Source organism: Seriola dumerili, unplaced genomic scaffold (assembly GCF_002260705.1).
Source record: "Seriola dumerili isolate Sdu_G_001 unplaced genomic scaffold, Sdu_1.0 BDQW01000138.1, whole genome shotgun sequence".
In the NCBI taxonomy this organism is placed as follows: Eukaryota; Metazoa; Chordata; class Actinopteri; order Carangiformes; family Carangidae; genus Seriola; species Seriola dumerili.
In genome coordinates this window covers 8,913,787-8,935,461 of record NW_019174393.1, presented here as the reverse complement: position 1 = coordinate 8,935,461, position 21,675 = coordinate 8,913,787, and the positions used below count along the sequence as shown (strand labels likewise).

The 21,675-nt window shown below is 41.6% G+C and overlaps 1 protein-coding gene and 5 non-coding genes across 11 annotated transcripts in view; all 6 read right to left on the bottom strand.

Moving 5' to 3' along the window:
• Positions 1 to 1,653: 1,653 nt before the first annotated feature.
• On the bottom strand, positions 1,654 to 1,763 carry trnal-caa. The gene is made up of 2 exons: positions 1,726 to 1,763; positions 1,654 to 1,699 (listed from the first exon to the last, which is right to left on the bottom strand). It is a non-coding gene; the product is annotated as a tRNA-Leu (tRNA).
• Positions 1,764 to 2,005: 242 nt separating this feature from the next.
• trnal-caa lies at positions 2,006 to 2,115 on the bottom strand. The gene is made up of 2 exons: positions 2,078 to 2,115; positions 2,006 to 2,051 (listed from the first exon to the last, which is right to left on the bottom strand). It is a non-coding gene; the product is annotated as a tRNA-Leu (tRNA).
• A 215-nt stretch (positions 2,116 to 2,330) lies between these two features.
• trnal-caa lies at positions 2,331 to 2,440 on the bottom strand. The gene is made up of 2 exons: positions 2,403 to 2,440; positions 2,331 to 2,376 (listed from the first exon to the last, which is right to left on the bottom strand). It is a non-coding gene; the product is annotated as a tRNA-Leu (tRNA).
• Positions 2,441 to 2,643: 203 nt separating this feature from the next.
• Positions 2,644 to 2,753, bottom strand: trnal-caa. The gene is made up of 2 exons: positions 2,716 to 2,753; positions 2,644 to 2,689 (listed from the first exon to the last, which is right to left on the bottom strand). It is a non-coding gene; the product is annotated as a tRNA-Leu (tRNA).
• A 271-nt stretch (positions 2,754 to 3,024) lies between these two features.
• trnal-caa lies at positions 3,025 to 3,134 on the bottom strand. Its single transcript has 2 exons — positions 3,097 to 3,134; positions 3,025 to 3,070 (listed from the first exon to the last, which is right to left on the bottom strand). It is a non-coding gene; the product is annotated as a tRNA-Leu (tRNA).
• Positions 3,135 to 7,072: 3,938 nt separating this feature from the next.
• The window catches only part of LOC111224653 (ELKS/Rab6-interacting/CAST family member 1-like), a 120,019-nt gene continuing 105,416 nt past the window's right edge, over positions 7,073 to 21,675 (bottom strand). For all 6 annotated transcript variants that reach the window (XM_022749220.1, XM_022749222.1, XM_022749223.1 and 3 more), the window contains one exon: positions 7,073 to 8,450. In XM_022749220.1, the coding sequence (XP_022604941.1) occupies positions 8,313 to 8,450 (138 nt within the window). In that variant the 3' untranslated portion in view covers positions 7,073 to 8,312. The remainder of the gene's footprint in view (positions 8,451 to 21,675) is intronic.

Sequence of the window (21,675 nt, the reverse complement as noted above, 5' to 3'; positions counted from 1 at the left end):
TCAAAATGTGGAGCTCTTCCTCAACTGTCACCAACACAATCTTTGGGTTTATGATACCTGTCAAACATAAAGTGGCCTGGGTCCAGATTCCTTCCAGAGTCACAGTCAGACTTGTGTCAGTGTGAGATGCCACACAGCCTCTGGCCCAGATGAAGGCAGAGCAACTTGTCTAAACTGAGAGAAACATTTGTGCAACATTTCGACCAAAATAGTCCCAGTCTCCACCGCAAAGCGAGAGGGCTGCCTTCATTTAGGCCGATGGGGTTGGCAGATCTCTCTCTCTCTCTCACACACACACACACACACACACACACACATACACATACACACACACACACTGCATTTCACCACTGTCATTTGCAAAGTCAAAGCCAAAAGTCATGAAATAAGCCCATTCTGTAAGTAGACTGTGACAACGGAAACATTGTGTGGACGACTACAAGTTCAAATGGAGCAAAGTTTGAACCAACTTCTTCACACTGCCTTCAGATGAGCACATCCAGCTCAGAGCGTCCAAAACTACAGTTTTATCCAAACTATCACAACAGTGTTCAAGTTCAAAGGCAAGCTGGCTACATTCTCTCTCTCACTCACTCACTCACTCACTCACACACACACACACACACATCAAATAAATCTGAATAAATGACATTTCTGTAGCATTTAACAGACAGTGTAGAGTGTGTTCAGGATGTAATGAACTGTGTATACTTTGTGGTATCCCTCTGACTTCCCTTTCTAAAATTCATTATAAAAATGATTGTATTTTTTTTTTACCTTGTCTGATGAGCTCGAACCCAGTTGTTGAAAACTTTCTCCTCAGACCACCCGAAGCGCTCCAATCCGAAAAGTGTGACTCTCAGTCCGGCTGGGAAACTAGAAACAGGTCGGTGTTTTTTATTGAAGGGGGTAACCCTCCAGACAGATCCCACAGCAGCTCACTCGATGACACATACAAATTCTTCCAAGTGTCACTTTGTTCTTGAAACACGACGGCCTAATTTTCACTGTTCAATCACCTTCGCAGAAAAAATACCACAGCCAAGTCCTGGTCTGAGCCACAGAAAGTCGTTTTGTGGGACCGTGCAGATGTTTAACGCAGCCTCCGGCGGTCCGTGGACCTGTCACTGTCCACAAAGTCCCAACTTGTCAGGTAGAAACGTAGAAACGTAGAAACAAAGTAGGGAAGTCAGTAGCACGCGCTCCTCGCTGTGTACGGCTGTGCGCGCGGTGTCCTCAGCAACAGGTGTCAGAAATAAAGTGAGATTTCTCCCCGGTCCATCACAAGTTTCCAAACGCTGTCCAACTAATTACACACGCAGGGAAAAAGAGGAGGAGGAGGGGGAGGGACAGAGGGCGGGAGGCGGCTGCTTTCCAAAAGCTCTCCAAGATTTCCGCGTCGAGAAACACGAGCGAGAAGTTTGAAACAGAGAAAGAGAGAAGGAAAGCGGAGAGAAACAAAAGAGCCCACAAGTTGTGTGTCGCCACCCGAGACTGGTCTCTGATGTGCAAACCTCCCTCCTGCCCACCGGTGGAGAGAGAGAGAGGGAGAGAGAGAGACAGAGAGAGGGGGGTTACGAGGAAAAGAATGAAATAAATGTGTGTTTCTCTATCATTACAGGACAACAGCGATGAATCGAGGAGTAAACAATGTGTCAGGAGTGGGATTTGAACCCACGCCTCCAATCGGAGACCAGAAGTCCCTTTGCTCAGGAAGGAGTCAACCTTGAGTCTGGCGCCTTAGACCGCTCGGCCATCCTGACAACTCTGTGCGAACAACTTGTCAAAGTCACTACCACATGAAGGTTTACCACCTGAATTGCTTCATATACTTACACCCAAACCGTCTCACAAAGACACGGGAAGCTCCTTTCATTCCTGGTGCAGTCTGTTCATTAATAACAGAGTTCATCTGTGCAGCTCAGTTACTGTGTTTTCATCGATTTGCTGAATCTGTGTTGAAAAGAAAACAAATTTTACACAAAGACCTGCAGGTAAAAAAAGCTGTCAGGAGTGGGATTTGAACCCACGCCTCCATCTGGAGACCAGAAGTCCCTTTGATCAGGAAGGAGTCATCCTTGAGTCTGGCGCCTTAGACCACTCGGCCATCCTGACGTCACTGTATTTACTCCTTGTCAAAGTCACTCAGAAAATGAAGGTTCACCAACTGAAATGCTTCGTGTTTGCCCCAAAACTCACACAAAAAGATGATAAGCTCCTTGTATTCCTGCCACAGCCTGTTCATTATTGTCTGTTCATTAACAAATTGTTCCAGAGTCTGTGTTGAAAAGAAAAAACTCTCTTTACACAAATCCTGAAGGTAAAATCCCTGTCAGGAGTGGGATTTGAACCCACGCCTCCATTCGGAGACCAGAAGTCCCTTTGGTTAGGAAGGAGTCAACCTTGAGTCTGGCGCCTTAGACCGCTCGGCCATCCTGACGACTCTGTGATGGCTCCTCATTAAAGTCCATCACAAAATAAAGCTTAACCCACTAAAATGCTTCACATTGGCTCCAAAACTCACACAAAGAGATGTGAGCTTCTCATCTTATCTTCTGGAGCCGTCTGTTCATTAAGAAGTAGTTAACAGAGTTCAGCAGTTCGCTGTAGATGACTTTATACAAAGCCTGCAGGTAAAAACCCTGTCAGGAGTGGGATTCGAACCCACGCCTCAATTCAGAGACCAGAAATCCCTTTGCTGTGGAAGGAGTCATCCTTGAGTCTGGCGCCTTAGACCACTCGGCCACCCTGACAACCATTAATGAATTTCTAGTCAAAGTCACACATAAAATAAAGCTTTACCAACTGAACTATTTCATATCCGCCTCTCACAAAGAGATGGGAAGCTCCTTTTATTCCTGGTATCATCTGTTCATTAACAACTGGTAAGGACAGTTCACCTGTGACACAGTGCAGTTCGTTGTTCAGCCAATTAAAGCATTTCTCATCATGTACTTCATGTGTTTGCTGAGTCTGTGTTGAAAAGAAAACTAATTTTACACAAAAGCCTGCAGGTAAGAAGTTTGTCAGGAGTGGGATTTGAACCCACGCCTCCATTCGGAGACCAGAAGTCCCTTTGGTTAGGAAGGAGTCAACCTTGAGTCTGGCGCCTTCGACCGCTCGGCCATCCTGACAAGTAACGAGCTGAAGTCAACACAGTCAGTCGAGCAGTATGGGAGAATTTTCTGTGAACACATTAAAAGTCAGAGAAACGGGCAGGAAAAGTAGGAGGAGAAGAAGAAGAGGAAAATGTCATCAGTGTTGGTGGATGTTTGGACTGTCAGTGGCTAACAGCTTATTTTAGGGGCTCTACTCCTCTCACATTGTTTTTATTTCCTCTCAAAAGTTTTTCCTACTGCTCCCTGCCTCCCGTCAGTTCCATCTTGCTACTTTTCACCCTCTGCCCCTCCCGCCTTCTTTCTTCCAGTAATTTATTTACTTTACAAACCATTTAATAGGGAAATAATGCCAACTCTGTATGCAAAAAGAAAACCAACAAGAAACAAGTTCATGCCTTCAAACCACAAGTGAGATCATTAATTATTTACCTTGAAAACATGGAGTATACCCTGAATGTGTTTGAAGCTGAGCTGCTGTTTGTTTTGGTCTCAGACCTCCCTCTCCTCCTCTCTCTGTTTTTTCTCTCCCTCCATCACCCTCTCCTTCTTTTTCTTTTCACTCACGTGTTATGTGATGTGTGATGATTGAAACCACATCGTCCCAAAGCCAATGCAAGCCCATCCCACTCTCTCTGCAGTCACTCAATTTTTATTTCTCCTCCTGACTCCCAGTGCTCCACTTTATCACTATATATATATACAGTATGTATGGAAAGACAAGCTGCATTGTATGTAGATAAACATTTAACTGCACACGTGCTCACAAAAACATGTTATCTCAAGGACATCTGTGTTTTTTGTGTTGTGAACCGGTATCAGTGGGATCTTATCAACACTCAGTCTGTGCAGAGAAAGGTGTGGTGTGTGTGTTTGTGTGTTTAAATTGCTTGTTTTTTTCTAACCAGCAGTCCAAAACCCCAAAATATTTCATTTACAATGATATAAAACCAGGAGAAATCTTCTAATTTGAGAAGCTGGAACCAGCTGATGTTTGGTATTTTTGCTTGATATGTGAGAAAACTGACGCACGCTAACCAGCTAGCCCCAGCCCGTTTCATCACTTTCTGATAGCGACTCACTGTAACCTCCAATCTGCCCCAAAGACGTACCGCTGCTCAGCTTATAACCTTTTGTCTTGTAAACACAACGACGACTGAAGATCCTCAAGCACCACCACCTGCTCCCGGCAAGAAACTACATTTGGTGGCAGAGAAAACTTACAAATAGTCCCTTTAACACTGGATTTTACACCTGCAAGTGAGTCCAGCTTTGATTGAATCCTTCATTCAACTTGCTTAAATGATGCAGATGAAGTGAGTCATTAATTGTTCTAGTTTCTCCTTTATTTTCCCAATGAGCAATTTCACACTGTTAAGCTCTCTGTAAGCCCTCCACCTGTCTAGAGCTTAATGAGAAGGTGACTGTTTAGAGGACATGTATGGCACTATGTCTTGTGGGAATATATTATCCATATGGACTTCTCTGACACATGGTTTTGCTGTTTAAATATGTAATTTTATGCATTCTTCTTGCTCTGAAACGGTGTGACAAACAGATAAAAGAAATTCTGACTCTGAGACTCGGCAGAGACATGAAGGTGAACTGATGTCTGCTGCCTGCTGCTCACTGGGTTGTCTCTCCACTCGCTCTTATCTCTCTCTCCCTCCCTCTCTCTCTTCGGCCATCACATAAATCAGGGAATCATACATGCGTTTCTCTTCCTCCTCCTCTCTACTGCTCTGTCCATCCCTTCTGTCTCCCTCCACTGGCTTTTATTAGGACAGTAGATGGAGAAAGCAGAGCCGGTCCTCCGCACACTCCCAGGTGCTCAGACACGTGCAAAGCGTTGCCATATGTGAAGGTAAACACCAGCGCATATGCTACATGTATGGACTGTCAGCAGTCGGCTCTCGGAGTGTTTGATATGCTTTAGTGTGTGAAAAACAAAATGACCCTGATGACCTGAGGATGTTTTGATCCCAGCTTGGAAATTTCTTCACAGAGGAGGACGGCAGTCTGGTGAAGGTCAACGTGCGAGGTCAGTGGAGGTGGGTGGGTCTGTTAACCCAGGTTTTCTGGTTGAATGAGTCTAACAACTAATTTCTCCAAACTGCTGATATATGCAAAATGCAAAAATTAAGCAAGCATGTGTGTGTGTGTGTGTGTTTCAGGCACTTTCTCTTTCCTTTGTCCCTCACACAAACATAAATGTTCACCCTCTTTCTGCCCTAAAATGTTTCCTTTATGCTTTGGTGGTGCATCTGAAACCAGTTGAAGTTATTAATCTGGTTTCTAGTTTGAACTATTGGCCACAGAAACTGGATACTCAGTGACACTTTCCATGAAAAATTAGAAAAAAGAGAAGCACATGATGGGGCAGGAAATAACATTAAGCACTAAGATTCAGATTTACAGTAAAAATTTGAGTTTTATGTTGCTTTGCTGTTGGAAACTCTATTTTTATTCCATGGTAACAGTGTTGCTGGAGTGTGTGAGTGGTAAAGACCACCAACAGGGTGATGCCCTTCAAAAGGATACTGGTGCAGATATGGACGACTGGGGTATGGAATAATGTCATTATAGTGGGCGGATAGGAAAATAAACCGCTGGTGACAAGATAAGAGACAGAGTTCAGTTTGCATGTGGAAGGAGAAGATAGAGAGAGTGAAGGAGGTAAGAGGAAAGGGAGGGAAGGAGAGGTCAGAAGAAGTGAGGACAGGAAACAAATGGAAAGATGTTCCAAAGACAAAACAATTCAGTCCTGGCTTCTCACATTTTTAACAAACACTCACCAGTGTGTGGAGGTGTTTGTGAGTGAAGATAAACTGTACAGTTTCCCAGAAGATTAAAGGAATGAAAATATTGTTTCTGTTTCACAAAATGATTTTTATTTTTGTGTCTTTCCTTAATTTCTTTATTAGATACTTTCACCTCTTCCAGCCTCTAAAATTCCCTCAAATCAAATCATCCTTTGGTTAAACTGCTCATATCTCATGTCCACACTGAGGCTGTACAACACATGGGAAAATGAGCTGATAGACACAAAGACAATCCCTCCACAATAAAATAAAGATAAATCCATCTTTTATTCCATTTTCTCATTCCGGTTTTCAATCCACAACAAAGTGCCGGTGAGTCCCAGTCATCACCACTCCCAAAGACAAAACATTATCAGTATAAAACACACAACAAAACACTGGATTTACAGCACGAGCTCATATCTGGCAGAGTTTCATTCCAAAATAAAATAGCCTCCGTTTGTCAAATGTTACGCAACCTCGTGCATGATCATTAAAGCTTTGAGCAAATTCAAACCAGTAACATTTGGGGCAACTGCACCACAGATTTCTCCTCCCAAAACAGTTTTGAAATGGAACTCCTCACTTACACCCATGTTGCTTTGAGCTGTTTGAAGACACTGCTTAGGTGCAGAGTTGGGTGTAAAATCAGATTTGAGATTGCAGTGTAAATCCCTGTCTCTGGGTTCTGTGTCCACCAGGTATTTCTTTTTTAGGGAGCAGCGCTCAACATGTCTTCAGCACTCAATACAATATGAGACGATAAAACCTCTGTTAGAGGAGCTTTTGCTTGAATTTGAAACAATAAGAACCTCTAGTGCTCGGTGCTGCAAGCGTTTAAATCATGCTAAGGCTGTCAGCGCTGTGGGAAACATGCATTAGTGTCATTTCCACTGTAAACAACAAGAACAAGAAACTGCTTCTGATGAAAAAGGTTCCCGGTGGACACAGAACCTCCAGTAGGTGCAATGTACGTTCCCAATAACAGTCTCCTGTGCGTGGAACAAATCTGTGGTTTCTTGCAAATCACAAAAAGAAAATAGATTTTGACACATTATGTAACATACCAACCAATAGATGACAATATTTTCAATTAAACAAGATAAGTGTTTTTTTAAAATATATATATACATACATATATATATATATATATACATATATTACCAAAAGCAAAAAAATATATAACAATTACTTTATATTCCCTCCCTCCCAAGAAAGACAGACAAGAAAGAAAAGAAAAGATGCTTCAATAAGGGGAAATGAGTAAGTTCAGATTCTCCTTGTGTTAACTCTAAAGGGATTGTCACAAAAGGTCGAGTGAGGGATTATCTGAACTCAACGTAATTTCAGCATGGACACCATAACTGAACACAACATGTTGTTTTCTTAGGTTAAAAAGAAACACAAACCATCTACACTGGTGTGTTTTAATAAAGGGAGTATTGCGAGATTTATTGTAGTTAGTTTGTGGCTTTCATCTGTGATGGAAAACAATAGATGAAAAGCGTCATGTTCCCCTGATGAAAGCTGTGTTTCTGTTAATTAAACTTCTCTCTTTACAATTTACACAACTACCTAGAGATTACTGCTGAAAGAAACTGCAAGCTGGTACATTTCATCAGATACCTGACAAAAAACTAAAACAAAATAAGAAATGATAAGAAACGATAGCAGCAAATGATGTAAAGAACCAAAGGCAGCTGAAATAAAACACTTTTGTATCTGAACCAATCAAATAACAATGTGGCAACAGCGTGTAAGTCTGGCATCAGAGACAACATGGCAAACTCAACTCACTTTCAACCTTTTTATACAGTTTGAATTTTTAAATTCATGAAATCACGATTGCGAGTCCAACTGCTGACTGCCTGGAAGGACACAAGATGGCCACTGCGAAGAGTCACAGATGGCAAGTGAAGTGAAGTGAAGTGAAGGCTCCTTCTGTTTTGGACCAGTTAGGAAAGTACATGTTTAACGTCTCAAAAACATCAACTATTTCCAATGAACTAGCATGCCAACAACGCACTCTGAACTGAAAAATGAACAATGATTCCCTCAGCTGGCACTGCTAATTCAAAACTCTGGTGACTGAGGACTCAGTGGAAGAATATTTTTCAGTAATAATGTGATATTTTTTTTTTAGATCCCCTTTTCCATCTGTGAAAATGAGATGAGTGAAGAGCTGTGGAAGCGAAAGTCTTCATCTTCATTTCCAACACTGTGGCTTTTACTTGTGTGTCAGGAGGATTAAGAGGGCTTGTTGGAGACTTCCTGTGTGTGTGACTGAGTATTAAACGTTTGGTGCATGTTTGCGTGCTTCTTGTTTGACTCTGTGTGCTAATGAATGTGTTCATGTGAGCTTATTTATGAGTGTGTATCTGCTTGTGTGCGGGTGTCAGCAGCTGTCCTCCAGGGCGTTGACGACTTGTTCCAGGATGTCGGGGCATCGGTCGGCGATCTGCTGCAGGACCTGATTGGCGTACTCCTGGAGCTCCGCCCCCTCCCTCTCACACAGCTCTAACTCCGCCTCCAACTGCGAGAAAGATAGAGACAAAAAGAGAAGAGACATTTTGTAAGTCAACATCTTGCGATAAAGCCATTTAGAGAAATAGTAAAATGGCGAATTTTTCTCCTTGCGGCCCCATGGATGATCAAGGAGCATGTTTAAGGTGACACACGCATGCACGCATGCACGCGCACGCACACACACACACACACACACATGCTCACTCACACATATCAGACTGTAATCTGAAAACACCACAATGTCGTTCTTTCTGCCCATACAGAGTGGAACATTTCTGTGAGAGAGCGCTGATGTTGTTTTCTTTGGCTGCAGCCGAGCTGAGACGTCAAACCTAACTGACTTAATGACCAATACATCTGTATCAATAAGAGCGCCGCTCGAACAGTCATGTAACACAAGCCCACATTTATGTTGGTGTGTGTACATGCTGTATGTGTGTGAGGCCTGAGTCAGATATTGGCAAAAATATTTCCTCGTTAAGTTTTAACCTCTTCCCTCCGCTCTCATCTCATAGCCAGCAAACGTCTGTGGCATTTTATAATACAGTGGCTTTGTTCAAGTGTAAAACTGCTGCAAGTAATATTGCTGTTAATGACTAATGAAATCTCCACAGTAAATCACACAAATATATTGTTTCTTATCTATATATCATCTTCTAACATGTTGGGGAGTATGTTAATGTTTCTTTTTACAACAGGCTTATTATATTCTAAGCTTGTGTCAGAATCATGATCAGTGTTTGTACATTGCTTTAGCAGTAGCAGTATATGTTGAGAACATGTTTGTGTCCATAAAGCACTTTGAATTTAAACTGGGATTTAGCGTTTGTAATAGAAGGTTTGCACTAAAAACTGTGCATGTGGAGTTTTAAAGATGTGGGTGTTTATCAGGCAGGTAGGATCTAATAAAATACATTAACAACTTGCATTGTTGGAATTGTAGTATCCTGGGTTTTACGAGCTTAAAAGTCAGAACATCTCAACCTCATGCATCAGTTTCTGCCATCCTCATTTTATTCTGTCTCTCACAAGTCACTGAGTTCCCTTTAAATATTTAATAATCATTTGTGTTTAGTACAACTCTAATAATTAACAACCACACCATGTTTGAAAGATGAATGTTTAAAGAGTAAGAGAAAGAAGAGTTGTTGGCAGAGAGGGAGGAGAAAATAGGGATGATGAAGTCGAGGAAATGAATGGAAAAGAGGGAAGGGAGAGAATAATGGAGAGAATGAGTGAGTGAATGAGGAGGTGAAGGAGAGTATGAAGCCATGTGAGGGAAGCAATGAGGCTCGACCACTCCACCCTTCCCTGTGTGTGTGTGTGTGTGTGTGTGTGTGTGTGTGTGTGTGTGTGCATGGTCTGGCACAATTTGGCCCATTCTGAAAGCTCAATTAGCATCAGACAGCAGGGAAGCACCCCCTCACTACACACACACACACACACACGCGCACACACACACACGCACGCACGCACGCGCGCACGCACGCACGCACGCACACATACATACACACACTACCAGACTACCACTCACTGACTCACTCACTGTTTCCTGGTGGTTTAAGTAGGAAACATACACTTTGCTGTGTACAACCAAACCTGCACAAAACAATTCTTGAGAATTAGGAAACGATATATTTTTATTTAGCATTTCCATTCATGAAAGAAAAATGCAATGACATTATCAAGACTTTGAGATTTCACCATCATTTACAATGAGAACAAGACAGATGGGAGAAATAAGATTTAGAGCAGAGCGATGAGTTCTGAGCACGTAGTCCAGCTTTTATCAGTGTCATCTCTTGGAGCTCTATCTGCTCCTCTCTACACTTTGATTTTTATCATTCCACTGTATTCCCCATCCACAATGTCCAAACACATTCAGGCCAATATCCACACAAACCTGTGTGTGTGTGTGTGTGTGTGTGTGTGTGTCTGTGTGTCTGTGTGTGTGTGAAAGGCCTCTTTTACCGTGAAGCGTATCAACATATTTCCGACATGTGAGTTTATGTGTGTTTGCAGGTAATTCATCTTAATGGCTCTGCATTTTAGTTGCAATCCCACAGAAAAACACAGCAGTAAAGATAAGGTTGTAACACAACTGAGAGGAGATAAATGGTTTAGTATGTGTCTGCTGTCTTCTGCTCTCTGACTCACACAGCCTTGACCCAACACTTGAAAAGGTGTTAAAAAAAATCAAGATTAAACGGGTCAAACACAGCGGTAAAACTGCCATATGCCTGAAACAGCATCATATATACTGACTGTACAAAATGTGAGCGATACTGTCATGATATCAAGGTCCAGCACTCCATAATACATAATAGATCATTTAGCTGTTCCACAGTTTAAAAATGATGATCAGGGAATCAATAATGGCTTTTATCTGAATTCACGTCAATAAATATTCTTCATGAAAATCAGTCAATAATCCCCTATGGGTTTCTTTTCCTAAAGTGTTATGAGTAACTGCTTCTGGGACAAACAACTTGAGCAGTAAAACTATCCATTGTTTCACAACAAAGCAAAGATTGAGAAAAGTCAGGAACGTTTCTGACACGTAGGCTGAGAACCACTGATCTAAACCACTTATTTGGTTGTGGGTTTACCTGAAAACTAAATGTGAGGACATTCATGGTGCAGTCAGTGGCTGGACAGAGGACACACCACATTCTCAAATTACTACAATTAACCTAGGGAGTAACATGTTCTCATAACTGATATGAAAGAAACTAGAAAAACAAGACCCAGTGTTCCTATGAAAGTAATCATAATTGGTTCTTCCTATCAACAAGGCCAGGAAAACGGACATCAATGTCAGAGCCATCAGGCCTGAAAAAACCTCCTGAGTCCAGCTTTTTGTGGCTTTCTAGGCCTCTGAAATGGAGAAGGTCACGCCACAGCCCAGTGAAAATGGAAAGACAAGTGTACATCAGTGCGAGAGAGGAGTGCACAGATGAAAAGATAGACTCTCCACAAGCCCAATCTACCACGAAGAATCCAGAATACTGGAAAAAAACAGAGTTGCTCAATATCTGAATTGTCAACTACGAAAGAAGATCCACAACCATAAAGAGAGGAACAACAGTAAGAGGAAACAGAAGTAAAATCAGAGAATGACTTAATGAGCTAAGAGATATAATCACTGAGTATATATAATCAGTATATAACCATGGAAATGTATGATTAAGTTGAGTAATGACTATGTTGATTGTTTTATATATTTTGTATTTGACTGTTTCAAGCGTGTTAATCAATCATCAAAATACATATGTACGGGATAAAGAGATTAATAAAGAATAATAATACAAATGTTGTTTAATAAAATGTTAATCACATTTAATCCAGTGTAACCGTGGGAAACAGGGAAGTGAAAAAACTGTGGAAAGTACCAGAGAGGCCAAGTGGACACAAATGTCTAGAAAAGGGATTTACCTGAATCAAAATAGAGTGTTTTGATGAACAATAATTGGCTCATGTTGGAACATCGGAACATGACTTCACCGAAGCTGCCGAATTTGCTATGTTTGTGTTACGTAGCCACTTGTATGTGCGTCAGAGCCTGATCATGCCATTTCCAGCTCCACCTGGTGACTGATGATTTACTTTAAGATGTTCAAGTAGGGAGATATTTAGGAGGTAATTACGCCCGGTTGGGCTTCTGGATTCAGCTGAGACTCTCGACTAGGCCGGAGGGCCTCAGCGATGGGTCTGCAGCAACAGTTATCAGTCCTTGTTGACTTTTTTCTACTTCTGCAGCAGTTGATGCAAATGATTTTTGGACTTTTGCTGCCTTCAGCCTTATCAATCAGAATCCAAGCAGGCTGTGAAAAGAACAATCAGCATAGATTCAACAGGGATAGATTTACTTGGTTATTTGATAATTGTTGTGTTTTTCATATATAATCTTTGAATCAAATTTTACTGTTTTCTGCTGTTAGTTTTACTAGTATAAGTTGCATTTAAAATAAAGTTTTCATATATGTATTGTGTCTAGCCTAAGAGTTTCTTTAAAGTGCCAGTAGCCTCTCCTCAGTCATATAAAAGTGCAGATTGTGTGTGACAGTCAGTTTCATAGACCAAGGCTCTAGTCAGTTAGTCTAGACTCTGACATGAACATTTCCCCAGCAGCATAAGTATTCTTGCAGCTTAAAATAATATCCAACAACTATAGCAACTGTTACAATTTAGAAGGGAGCTGTCATTAACCGTGGTATACTTAGGACAGGCCAGTAAAGGTGCTAATGGAAAGATAACGGGTGACTGGACAGTTAGTGGCTTTGCAAATCTCCTCTCCCTCAGCCTTTATTATATCTGATCAGAATCCTGTTTTGACAAGCAGGCCGGTCTGTACCACTTTAATGTGAGGGCTGAGCAGGTCTCCTGTCCTGGAGAGCCTGGCTAACACTCTGCAGACAGAGAAAAACATCCCCACGTTGCTAAGCAATAAACTTATTCTCTTGCTGCATTCAATCCAAAGCTCATTTATGGGCTGAAGAAATTAAATATAAACAAGGCTTCATGATACAGTTTCCAGTTATGAGGTATAAGTTTAGATGTTGTGGTTATAAGCTCCCATGGATCACGTCTCATGCGATCACAGTGTGTGGTCAGAGAGAAATGTAGATGAAATAATGCAAGTAGGCAGAGAGGTAGTGTTGCCAGATTCATGACTCCCTGTTAGTGTGTGTGTGTCTGTGTTTGTATGAGATGCATGAGTGTAGGTGTTAGTGAATGTGTGTGTGTGTGTGTGTGTGTGTGTGATACAGTGGTTTGGGTGTTTGACATTACAGGTGTGTGTGAGTGCACAGCGCGAGGCTAAAGTGTATGTTGCAAGCTCAAGTTCTAATTTAGTGAGTGACGGAGAGGATTGTGGGAAGCAGGGGGACAGAGGTAAGGGGTAAGATGTGTGTGCATGTGTGTATGTAGTGTGTGTGTGTGACAAAGAGAGAGAGAGAAAAGAGAGAGAGATAGAGAGAGATAAAGAGAAGGTTTGTTGAAGATGATTTTTACTGCAGCCATTAAAGCTCCATTATCATGATGGATCATTATCTGCCTTATCGTGGGCCTGGAGACACACACACACACACACACACACACACACACACACACACACACACACACACACACACACACACACACATATCTCACTTGTGCACAAACATGTACATGCACGCACAGGCTATCAGCTCAAGAATAAGATGAACGCACGATGTGTGTGTTGTGTGTGTGTGTGTTGTGTGTGTGTGGTGTGTGTGTGTGTGTGTGTGTGTATACACTGACCCCTTGACACAGATTGCAGGGCTTGAACCTCTTTGCAGAGGAATGCTAATGTTTTCTAAAGAAACCATAACTCAGCAGAGAGAGATAGAGACGGAGAGATTAACCGAGAGAGAGAGAGAGAGCGAGCAATGGGTGGAGGTAGAGGTGGAGAAAGAGGGAGAGCAAATATATTATTTAACTGGAGTGCATTAGCCCATCCATGAGCAGGTCAACTGCCTGCTGCAGACACACATCTTACAAAGTTACTTGACTACACGTAGCTTTTTCAGTTACAGATGATGCTGAGGCCAGAGGTGTGTTTTTATCAGTAAACTGTCTCCGTGCACTTCACCGCTCTGAATTTTAAACAGCTACCTTCGCCCTGCTTTGACTGGTTTAAGACTGGTTTATGAATCATTAGGTCCAGCGCTACGTCTCCATAGATCTGGGTTGCTTACACTGAGGCCCACTGACCTACTTCCACAAATAAATTCTGTCAAGTGCTGCACAGAAAACGTAGTTACTATAGCTGCCTCGATAATGTGAAAGACTCTGTTTCTGCTTTACTTAGAAACAAGAGAAAATATTGATAATGATATCACATATTTAAACCTGGCATGCCACTGATCTAACATTTATGGCCCAAGGAATTTGGAGCGCCAAAAACAACCACAGAAAATTCGTAAATGTAACAGTGGGCTTCAATGGTGCACATGAATTATATGAATGGAAAGAAGCAATTTTTACCTTGATGGAATGATTCATGAAGTTTACTGAAAAATTAGGTCATGGACCAAGGAACACCTTTGGGTGTAATTACTGCCACCATGTGAGAATTTATACATTTTATTTCATGCTTCAAGTCCTGGACTCTTCCTATATCCCTCCCATTTTGCACCACTTGGAAATGTTTAAACAGGGTCTATGCAGGGTATGAAAATAGAAATTGACGTGATAAGGTTGACTGCTTAAAAAAATAACTTCAAGACAGACTCTCATTTAAACAAATACAACAGATACATAGGGGAAAGAGAGGGTGGGGGTCAGGACACAGGGAAAGTCTGGAGGCCAAATATTCCTCAGCAATAGCATAAGTTGCAGGAAGTAAAGCTATAGTCACAGGAGGTTTAAAAAGACTCTTCAACAGCAGCCTGGAGCGGTGCTATAGAAACACCATTATGAGTAAGAGCAAAAGGATAAAGTATAATAGGCCTTTACAGACTATTATAATCCCTGTCTCTCTGCCTGTCTCTATTTAAACTATTAGGTTCTAACAGGCTTACACTGTGTAGACTGCTTTATAAGTTGGCTGCCTGTAATGCACCAAGCCCAACAGCGCCTGAGCCATGTGACCAAATGTGTGTGAATGCGTGTGTGTGCTCTGTTGTAGTCCAGTACAGCTCAGCTAACGACGCAAGCTAACGAGCTGCAGTGGGAATAGAGCTCCAGGACTTGTACCTAAAACTGCTCCTGGAGGACTAAAAATACTGCACGGCTTTAGCACTAACAGCTGAGGAAAAATACAAGGGAGGTGCGTTCTGTGGGCAATTCAACATCACTCTGTAATTTCAGTCGAACAGGTTTATTTAATCAGCCAAATTGACTATAGGAACATTTTCATATTTACAGGCTTGGCCTCTGGGAGAAGTTCGTTAGGAGGGGACAGTGGATTAAACACACTCAAATCTGGGAGCCCTCCACCATCCTGTGCCTTGCTCATGAGCACTTGAAGCAACTGTTGAGGAAGGGCATGTCTACAAGCATACAGCATTTTATTAAACTCTGGGAACTTAAATCTGTCAGTTCAGCTCTCCAGCGTTCACTTTAGCACCTAATAATGCTGGTTAAGCTACATGGAGAGCTGGGCTTGTGAATGTAAGTGTGGTAACTATAGTGGAATACCTTCAGAGAAAACAGGACTTATAAAGTACATAAAAAAGACTTAAACCTTAAATTGGCCCTCCAGGAACAACTGGACTTGCAGCACTAATGGCTGCAGAAACAAAACCACAAAAACAGACTCCAGCATTGACTACGTATAGTGTAACCTCCCAGTAGGCCAATCTGAAAAGATGGAAGCAATTTAGCTCAAACTTATTCACGGTTTTTTTTATAAAAGAACTTTTAGGTTTGATTTACTTATCTAAATAGAAAAGATCCAGGAAAAGAAAGGAAACACAATCTAACGGTGTGACAGCTGCTTCTAAAAACAGCTCGGATAAAAGTAAAGACATTTATCTTAAACTGAACCAAAGGAGGGAGGATTCAAAACACTTCATCTTACAATGAGCCACTGAGTCCAAAAGCAATTTACCTCACATTAAGCAAACTTTAAGGTGGCATGTGTGAGTAGTTTACTTTAATTTAAACCAAGGGGCAAATCTGTGACCAGTGAACCTTGGAATATACTGTAGCTGAAGGACAGCTGAGTATCTATGTGGAGGGCTCTCACAGGCTACATGCACAAAATTGTCAACTTCTTCAAACCAATAGAATTTCTTTCTTTAATATTGTTTAATTTTTACCAAAACAACCAGGAAAAATAAAAAACCTGCTATCTATATGATTTTTGTTTGTTATCTCATAAATCCATAGAGAAAATTGAAAACAATGCAGCTTTTCATTGATTAGTATGAAACTGTCTCAGATGTGCACATACAAGTGCAGTACATCCTACATCTTACATCACACAAGATATGAATAATAAATATTTCGTTACATAACACAGTGTGTATGGCATCTTGACATGTGACATTGTCTCCACATATTTGTTCCATTGAAATCTGTGAGGTGTGTCAAAGTCAGAATGATTTTATGGCTGTCCTGAAATAAATTCCTCCAGCACGGCCATGTGGAAAGATCTGCAGCAATAAGGCAGGGGAAATGTGTGAATCTAAACTTTCACAATGGCTGCCATTGTGAACTAAGAGTTGAGATAGAGACAAGAGAAGTGTGAGTGTGAGAGTGGAGCGCATGTTTCTGTGTGTTTCTCTCTGTGGGTTAATTTAAGTCTTTGCCCTTCACCTGTCACCATCGCCGGCTTGTCTTCCCATTACAGAGAAGAGATGACGGATGGACAAAAAGGATGGAAAAGTAAGGCAGAGAATGAAGTAGGACTCGAAAGAGTGACAGAGAGAGGGAGTGTGACAGAGAAAGCGGGAAACAAACTGATGGAAAAAAATGGAGAAAGACTGGCAAAGACAGAAAGATTCAAAGGAACAAAGGGGGAAAGTAAAAGCGGAAAGGACGGAATACAAGAGGAGGGGGAGGAGAGAGTGATAACCAGAGACAGAGGGAAAGATCAAGGGAGAAAGAAGTGAACGACAGAAAAAAGACAAATGCATGTAAAAAAGAGGGGGACTGGTAAAGCCATTAAGCCTGGATTCAATAAATCTGCATAAAAACCAGCAGTTAGTCTGTAATGACCAGCGAAGGCCAATGTGTGTGTGTGTGTGTGTAAGGCTGCGAAATGGGTTCTGAGGGTCGGACGTGTGTGTATGGGTGCGTCTGACTGTCTGTCCTTTTGTCTGTGTCTCTGTGTGTGTGTGTGTGTGTGTGTGTGTGTGTGTGTGTCTAATGGTCGTGTGTGTGTGTGTGTGTTTAATGGTCGTTGAGGACCTCTGCGTCGTATTTAGAGAGAAAACAATCATCCTTGGAGCAGGAAGCAGAGCTGCCTAATGAAAGCCTAGAGAGACCCCAGACCACAACGCAGCACAAATGGATGGGTCTGAATCTCCGCTCGACAGAACCCCCAGACCTCTCTTCTTCACCTCTCCTCCTCCCTCTTGTCTTTCCTCCACTTCACTACTAATTACAGTTTCCTTTGCACACAGGCACAAAAGCTTTTTCCCTCATGATGCATCAAGATAAACAGAAATGATTTTAAGGCCTTTTGGGGAAATTCCATGTCAAATCTGAAGTGAATTCACAAGTTACAAGTCAGCGATCAAGTCACAAGTCTTCTTGAGTCTTTAAGGTCTTGATTCTGGCCATTAAAATGAAGCAGCATTTGAACATTATCCCTTTCATAACTGCATTTGTTAGTGCTTTTTATCTGGCAGAGTCCTTTCAAAGCAGAGGCTTCATCATTAAGTATTAACGCTGTGTGACCATGCAAGGCTTTCAAGTCTCAAGTCTTAAGGGGGGCAATTCTCAAGTAAGACAAGTCTCAAAGCAGCCAAGTTCAAGTCATGTTCACATTTCAAATCTGAAGTCCAAGTGAAGTGGTTCACAAGAACATGGTAAAAATAGGCTTTAAGGAGGGATCTTCACAGGAAAACTACTAAAAACCTCTCTTTCTCCTTTGCTTACATTAACCCTCTGTTCCTTTATTTCTTGTCTTGGTCATTTCAGAGTTATGTAGTGTTTACACAGCTTTGAATGAAATTAATTCACGTTTCCAGCTTCAATGTGAACTCTACTCTGACTCTAAGAACCACATAGAGCGACCATCACAGACAGACACACCAATGATTTTTAACTTCTGCATACGCTCACACAGACACACACACACACACACACACACACACACACACACAGAGCCAGGCTATCAGTACTATTGTAATACTGTAGCTACGCTCTTCATTATCGGCCGTGATGTTTAAGTTCCAGCTCCGCCTCGTCCTGTTTTTGTATCTCCTGTCAATCAAAATTCGCCCAATCAGTGACCTTTAAATCATGAGGGGTCCTCACACACAGACATGCATAGTTCCTGCCCAGTCTGCAGAGGAGGCATCATTTTGCCACAGGTCATCAGGCTGCAGAGCTGAAAAAACAATGATTGTGTGCATTTGAAACCTAACGTTTTTCTTTTCATAGATAACATTGCCATTATGTCAAAGATTTAGTTAAATTTGTTAATAAGCAGAACTATCCAGCTCTGATCATAGATAAAAATGACAGTTTTGCTAATTAATCTGACCACATAATAACCTTAACATTTTCCTCTGGTCTTTAGCTTTATGAGAGTTTACAGTCTTCATAAAAAATAAATGATCACTCTTTGATTTTGATTTTTATTACGCTGAATTAGTTTTATAGTGTTTCGATCAGCAAGTCAGCCAGTATTCACAGAGCGGAGTCTGAAGTCACCAGGGCTGCAGCAGCTTACTGGTGGTGTTTTCTTGTATTGGAAGTTTGTTATAAAGTAATTTGAGTCACTTAAATTGACCAGATTTCCAGGCCCTGGAAACCTGTGATACCCTGTTGTATAACTTTAAAAATGGATGTAAAGTAAGCCAGGGAGAAAGTAAGTACTCCCTTACACTGTAACAACAATGACATTTGAAGTCTGTAATTGTGTGGTATTATCCTTCATTACAATGACTTGTAGAGTTGTAAATATGTGGGCTCAGCCCTCACTGAGGTTTCTCCAGTTTGACTTGGCTCACGAGCGCTCGCAGTCACTCACTGGGAGCCGTTTTACTTTTAGCAGATAGAGAGTCATGGGCTGACAATTCATACTGTATTCATAAGAGCAGCGATATAACGTCCGACTCAGCCAACAACACTTCATACATTTTTTTACAGCACCAAAAACACGCACATGTCCACGCATATACGTAGACTATAATGAGCTACAATCACACACACACACACACACACACACACACACACACAGACACACACACACACACACACACACACACACACACACACACACACATAACTTCAACTACATATAGACAAACACACACATAAACACAGATATGCACATACACACACGCGGCCAATTCTTATACCTTCACACTTCAGGCCAAGGAGAGAGACATAGGTCAGAGAGAGAGAGAGAGAGAGAGACTTCCTGTGTGAGTGTGTGTGTAAGATTACGATGCCAGTTCTCTTCAGTGCTCATTAGAGACGTCATTGAGCCATAAAGGTTATTATTATGACTATGGCACAGAAAACAGCTCTTTTGGTAAAAACCTCACTATTGGAATCAGTGTTACTTTTGTAGTTCAGCTGAGGTTAAAGAGAGACATGGAAACAAACACACAGGAACAGAGGACCCAAAAAAAAAAAAAAAAATCTTCAGCAAATCCATCTTTTGAAAACTGGCCTTTCGCTAACAGCTCACTGCTGGGCTCCACGCTGCTTGAGCGATTAAGCTGAGATCCACCATGTGAAGACCTATAGTACAGTGCATATGCAAGAAAGAGCGTGTCCATTCATACGTCAATAATGCCGAAAGTTGTTGAGAGATTGGATTGGCCATCCCTTTGCTGCTGTAGTGGTTGTGTTGCTACAAGTCTAGAAGTTTTTCCTCCTTACGTTTATGAAGCTACAGAAATGTAAATGTTTCCATGGAAATTCATATTAAGAAAAATGACTAAACTGGAAGATAAATGTCCAAACCCAAACTGTCACATTTAAACGGTACAAACATCTGCACAAGCTAATGAGGGCTTTAACAATATGTCACATTATTATATCATTCAGTAAAAGCCTCTTGATTTAAGTCGCATGATGGATTAAAACATTACAGCATGCATTTTGTTATAAGTCTGCTGACTAATGAGGTGCTGTGGTCGCTGTGCTGAGATAATATTTTCTATTTTTGCCACAAAGACACAAAGAGTGTTTTTTTTTGTTTTGTTTGCATTGTGAAGAAAATCTTTTGTTCTGTTAGATCTGGTGTTGGAAAACAACCCAAAATATGTCAAGAAAAACTCCAGTATCATTTTGAAATCTCAGAAATTAAACGTTTTACTGCCCTTTTACTGTTACTGTTTTGAATGTGGTTAATAGGTTAATTATTTCAGTTACATTGCGTCCTTAAAAAAGCAGCATGTGTTTACATTTGGGAGTTGTTTTTTCTCAGTTTCGCTTATCAGTACAGAAAGCAGGAATTTCGTTCTGTAAGGCCTGAATTTACTGCTGAGCCTCCCAGAGGTTTCTTGCTCCTAATCTAACCAGTTATCTGTCCTGGGACGTGCCCAGTTGATAAACCCTAGAGACTAACTTGTTCTCACCCGCCACCCTTTCCTCTAACGTGAGCCAGGCTGCTTTTTACGCTGTTGCTCAAGTTTAACAACACAGAGGAAAGTTACATCAGACACAGCGTTAGTAAAATGTTTGAGGTGGTGACACTTTACAGAAGCACACTGTCAGGTAATTCATATTAAATCATATGTGGGTGTGGGATATGTAGATTTCCGTGTGTGTGTGTTTGTGTGTCTGTCCATGTGTGTTTTACATGCTATTTTAGAATGATCCTAATGACTTTACAGAGTGCCAGGCATTTTAACAGAGCCAGGGAGAGGCTTGTAAAACACACACACACACAAACACACACACACACACACACACACACACTTGCACACTGTCTCCCTCCAGACCACCATGTTCCAGTGTGCCAGCTTTTCTCCTCTGTCTTGTGGTGAGTGTGTGTGTGTGTGTGTGTGTGTGTGTGTGTGTGTGTGTGTGTGTGTGTGCATTACGAGGGTCAGCCAGGGTGATGGTGACACATGATGAAGGAAAACGAGAAACACGGGCTTGAATGAAAGACAGGCAGTGTGTGTCTGCGATTGTGTGTAGGCAGGGTCAGGGTCTAAAGCAGACACATGGCGCCAAGTGGCACTGGCTGAGTTTGGGTGGATTTGGACAGAGGAAGTGAAGGAGAGGCAGAGAGATTCAGGTTTTGACGTTGTTAGGGGAAACATCGCACCAAAAAACAAAGTAAAAACCTAAGTTGTGAGTTTTTTTAAAACTCACCAGTTCTCACACCTACATTGACGTGGAGCAAGTGAGAGTAAAGTGTAATGGTGATGGAGGCACTTTGGAGGAAAAGGAAGAGAAGAAAGAAAAAACAAAGGCCTCAAGAAATAATAAAATTTAGAGAGTGATGGAAGAAATGGAAGAGAAAGGGATGAAGAGGATAAAAGAAAGAAAAGTTGAAGGAGTTTTCACCTAAAAGCCAAACTCGTCGGAGTAAAACACGTGTCCTTGTTGCTATTACTGTACCAATCCAT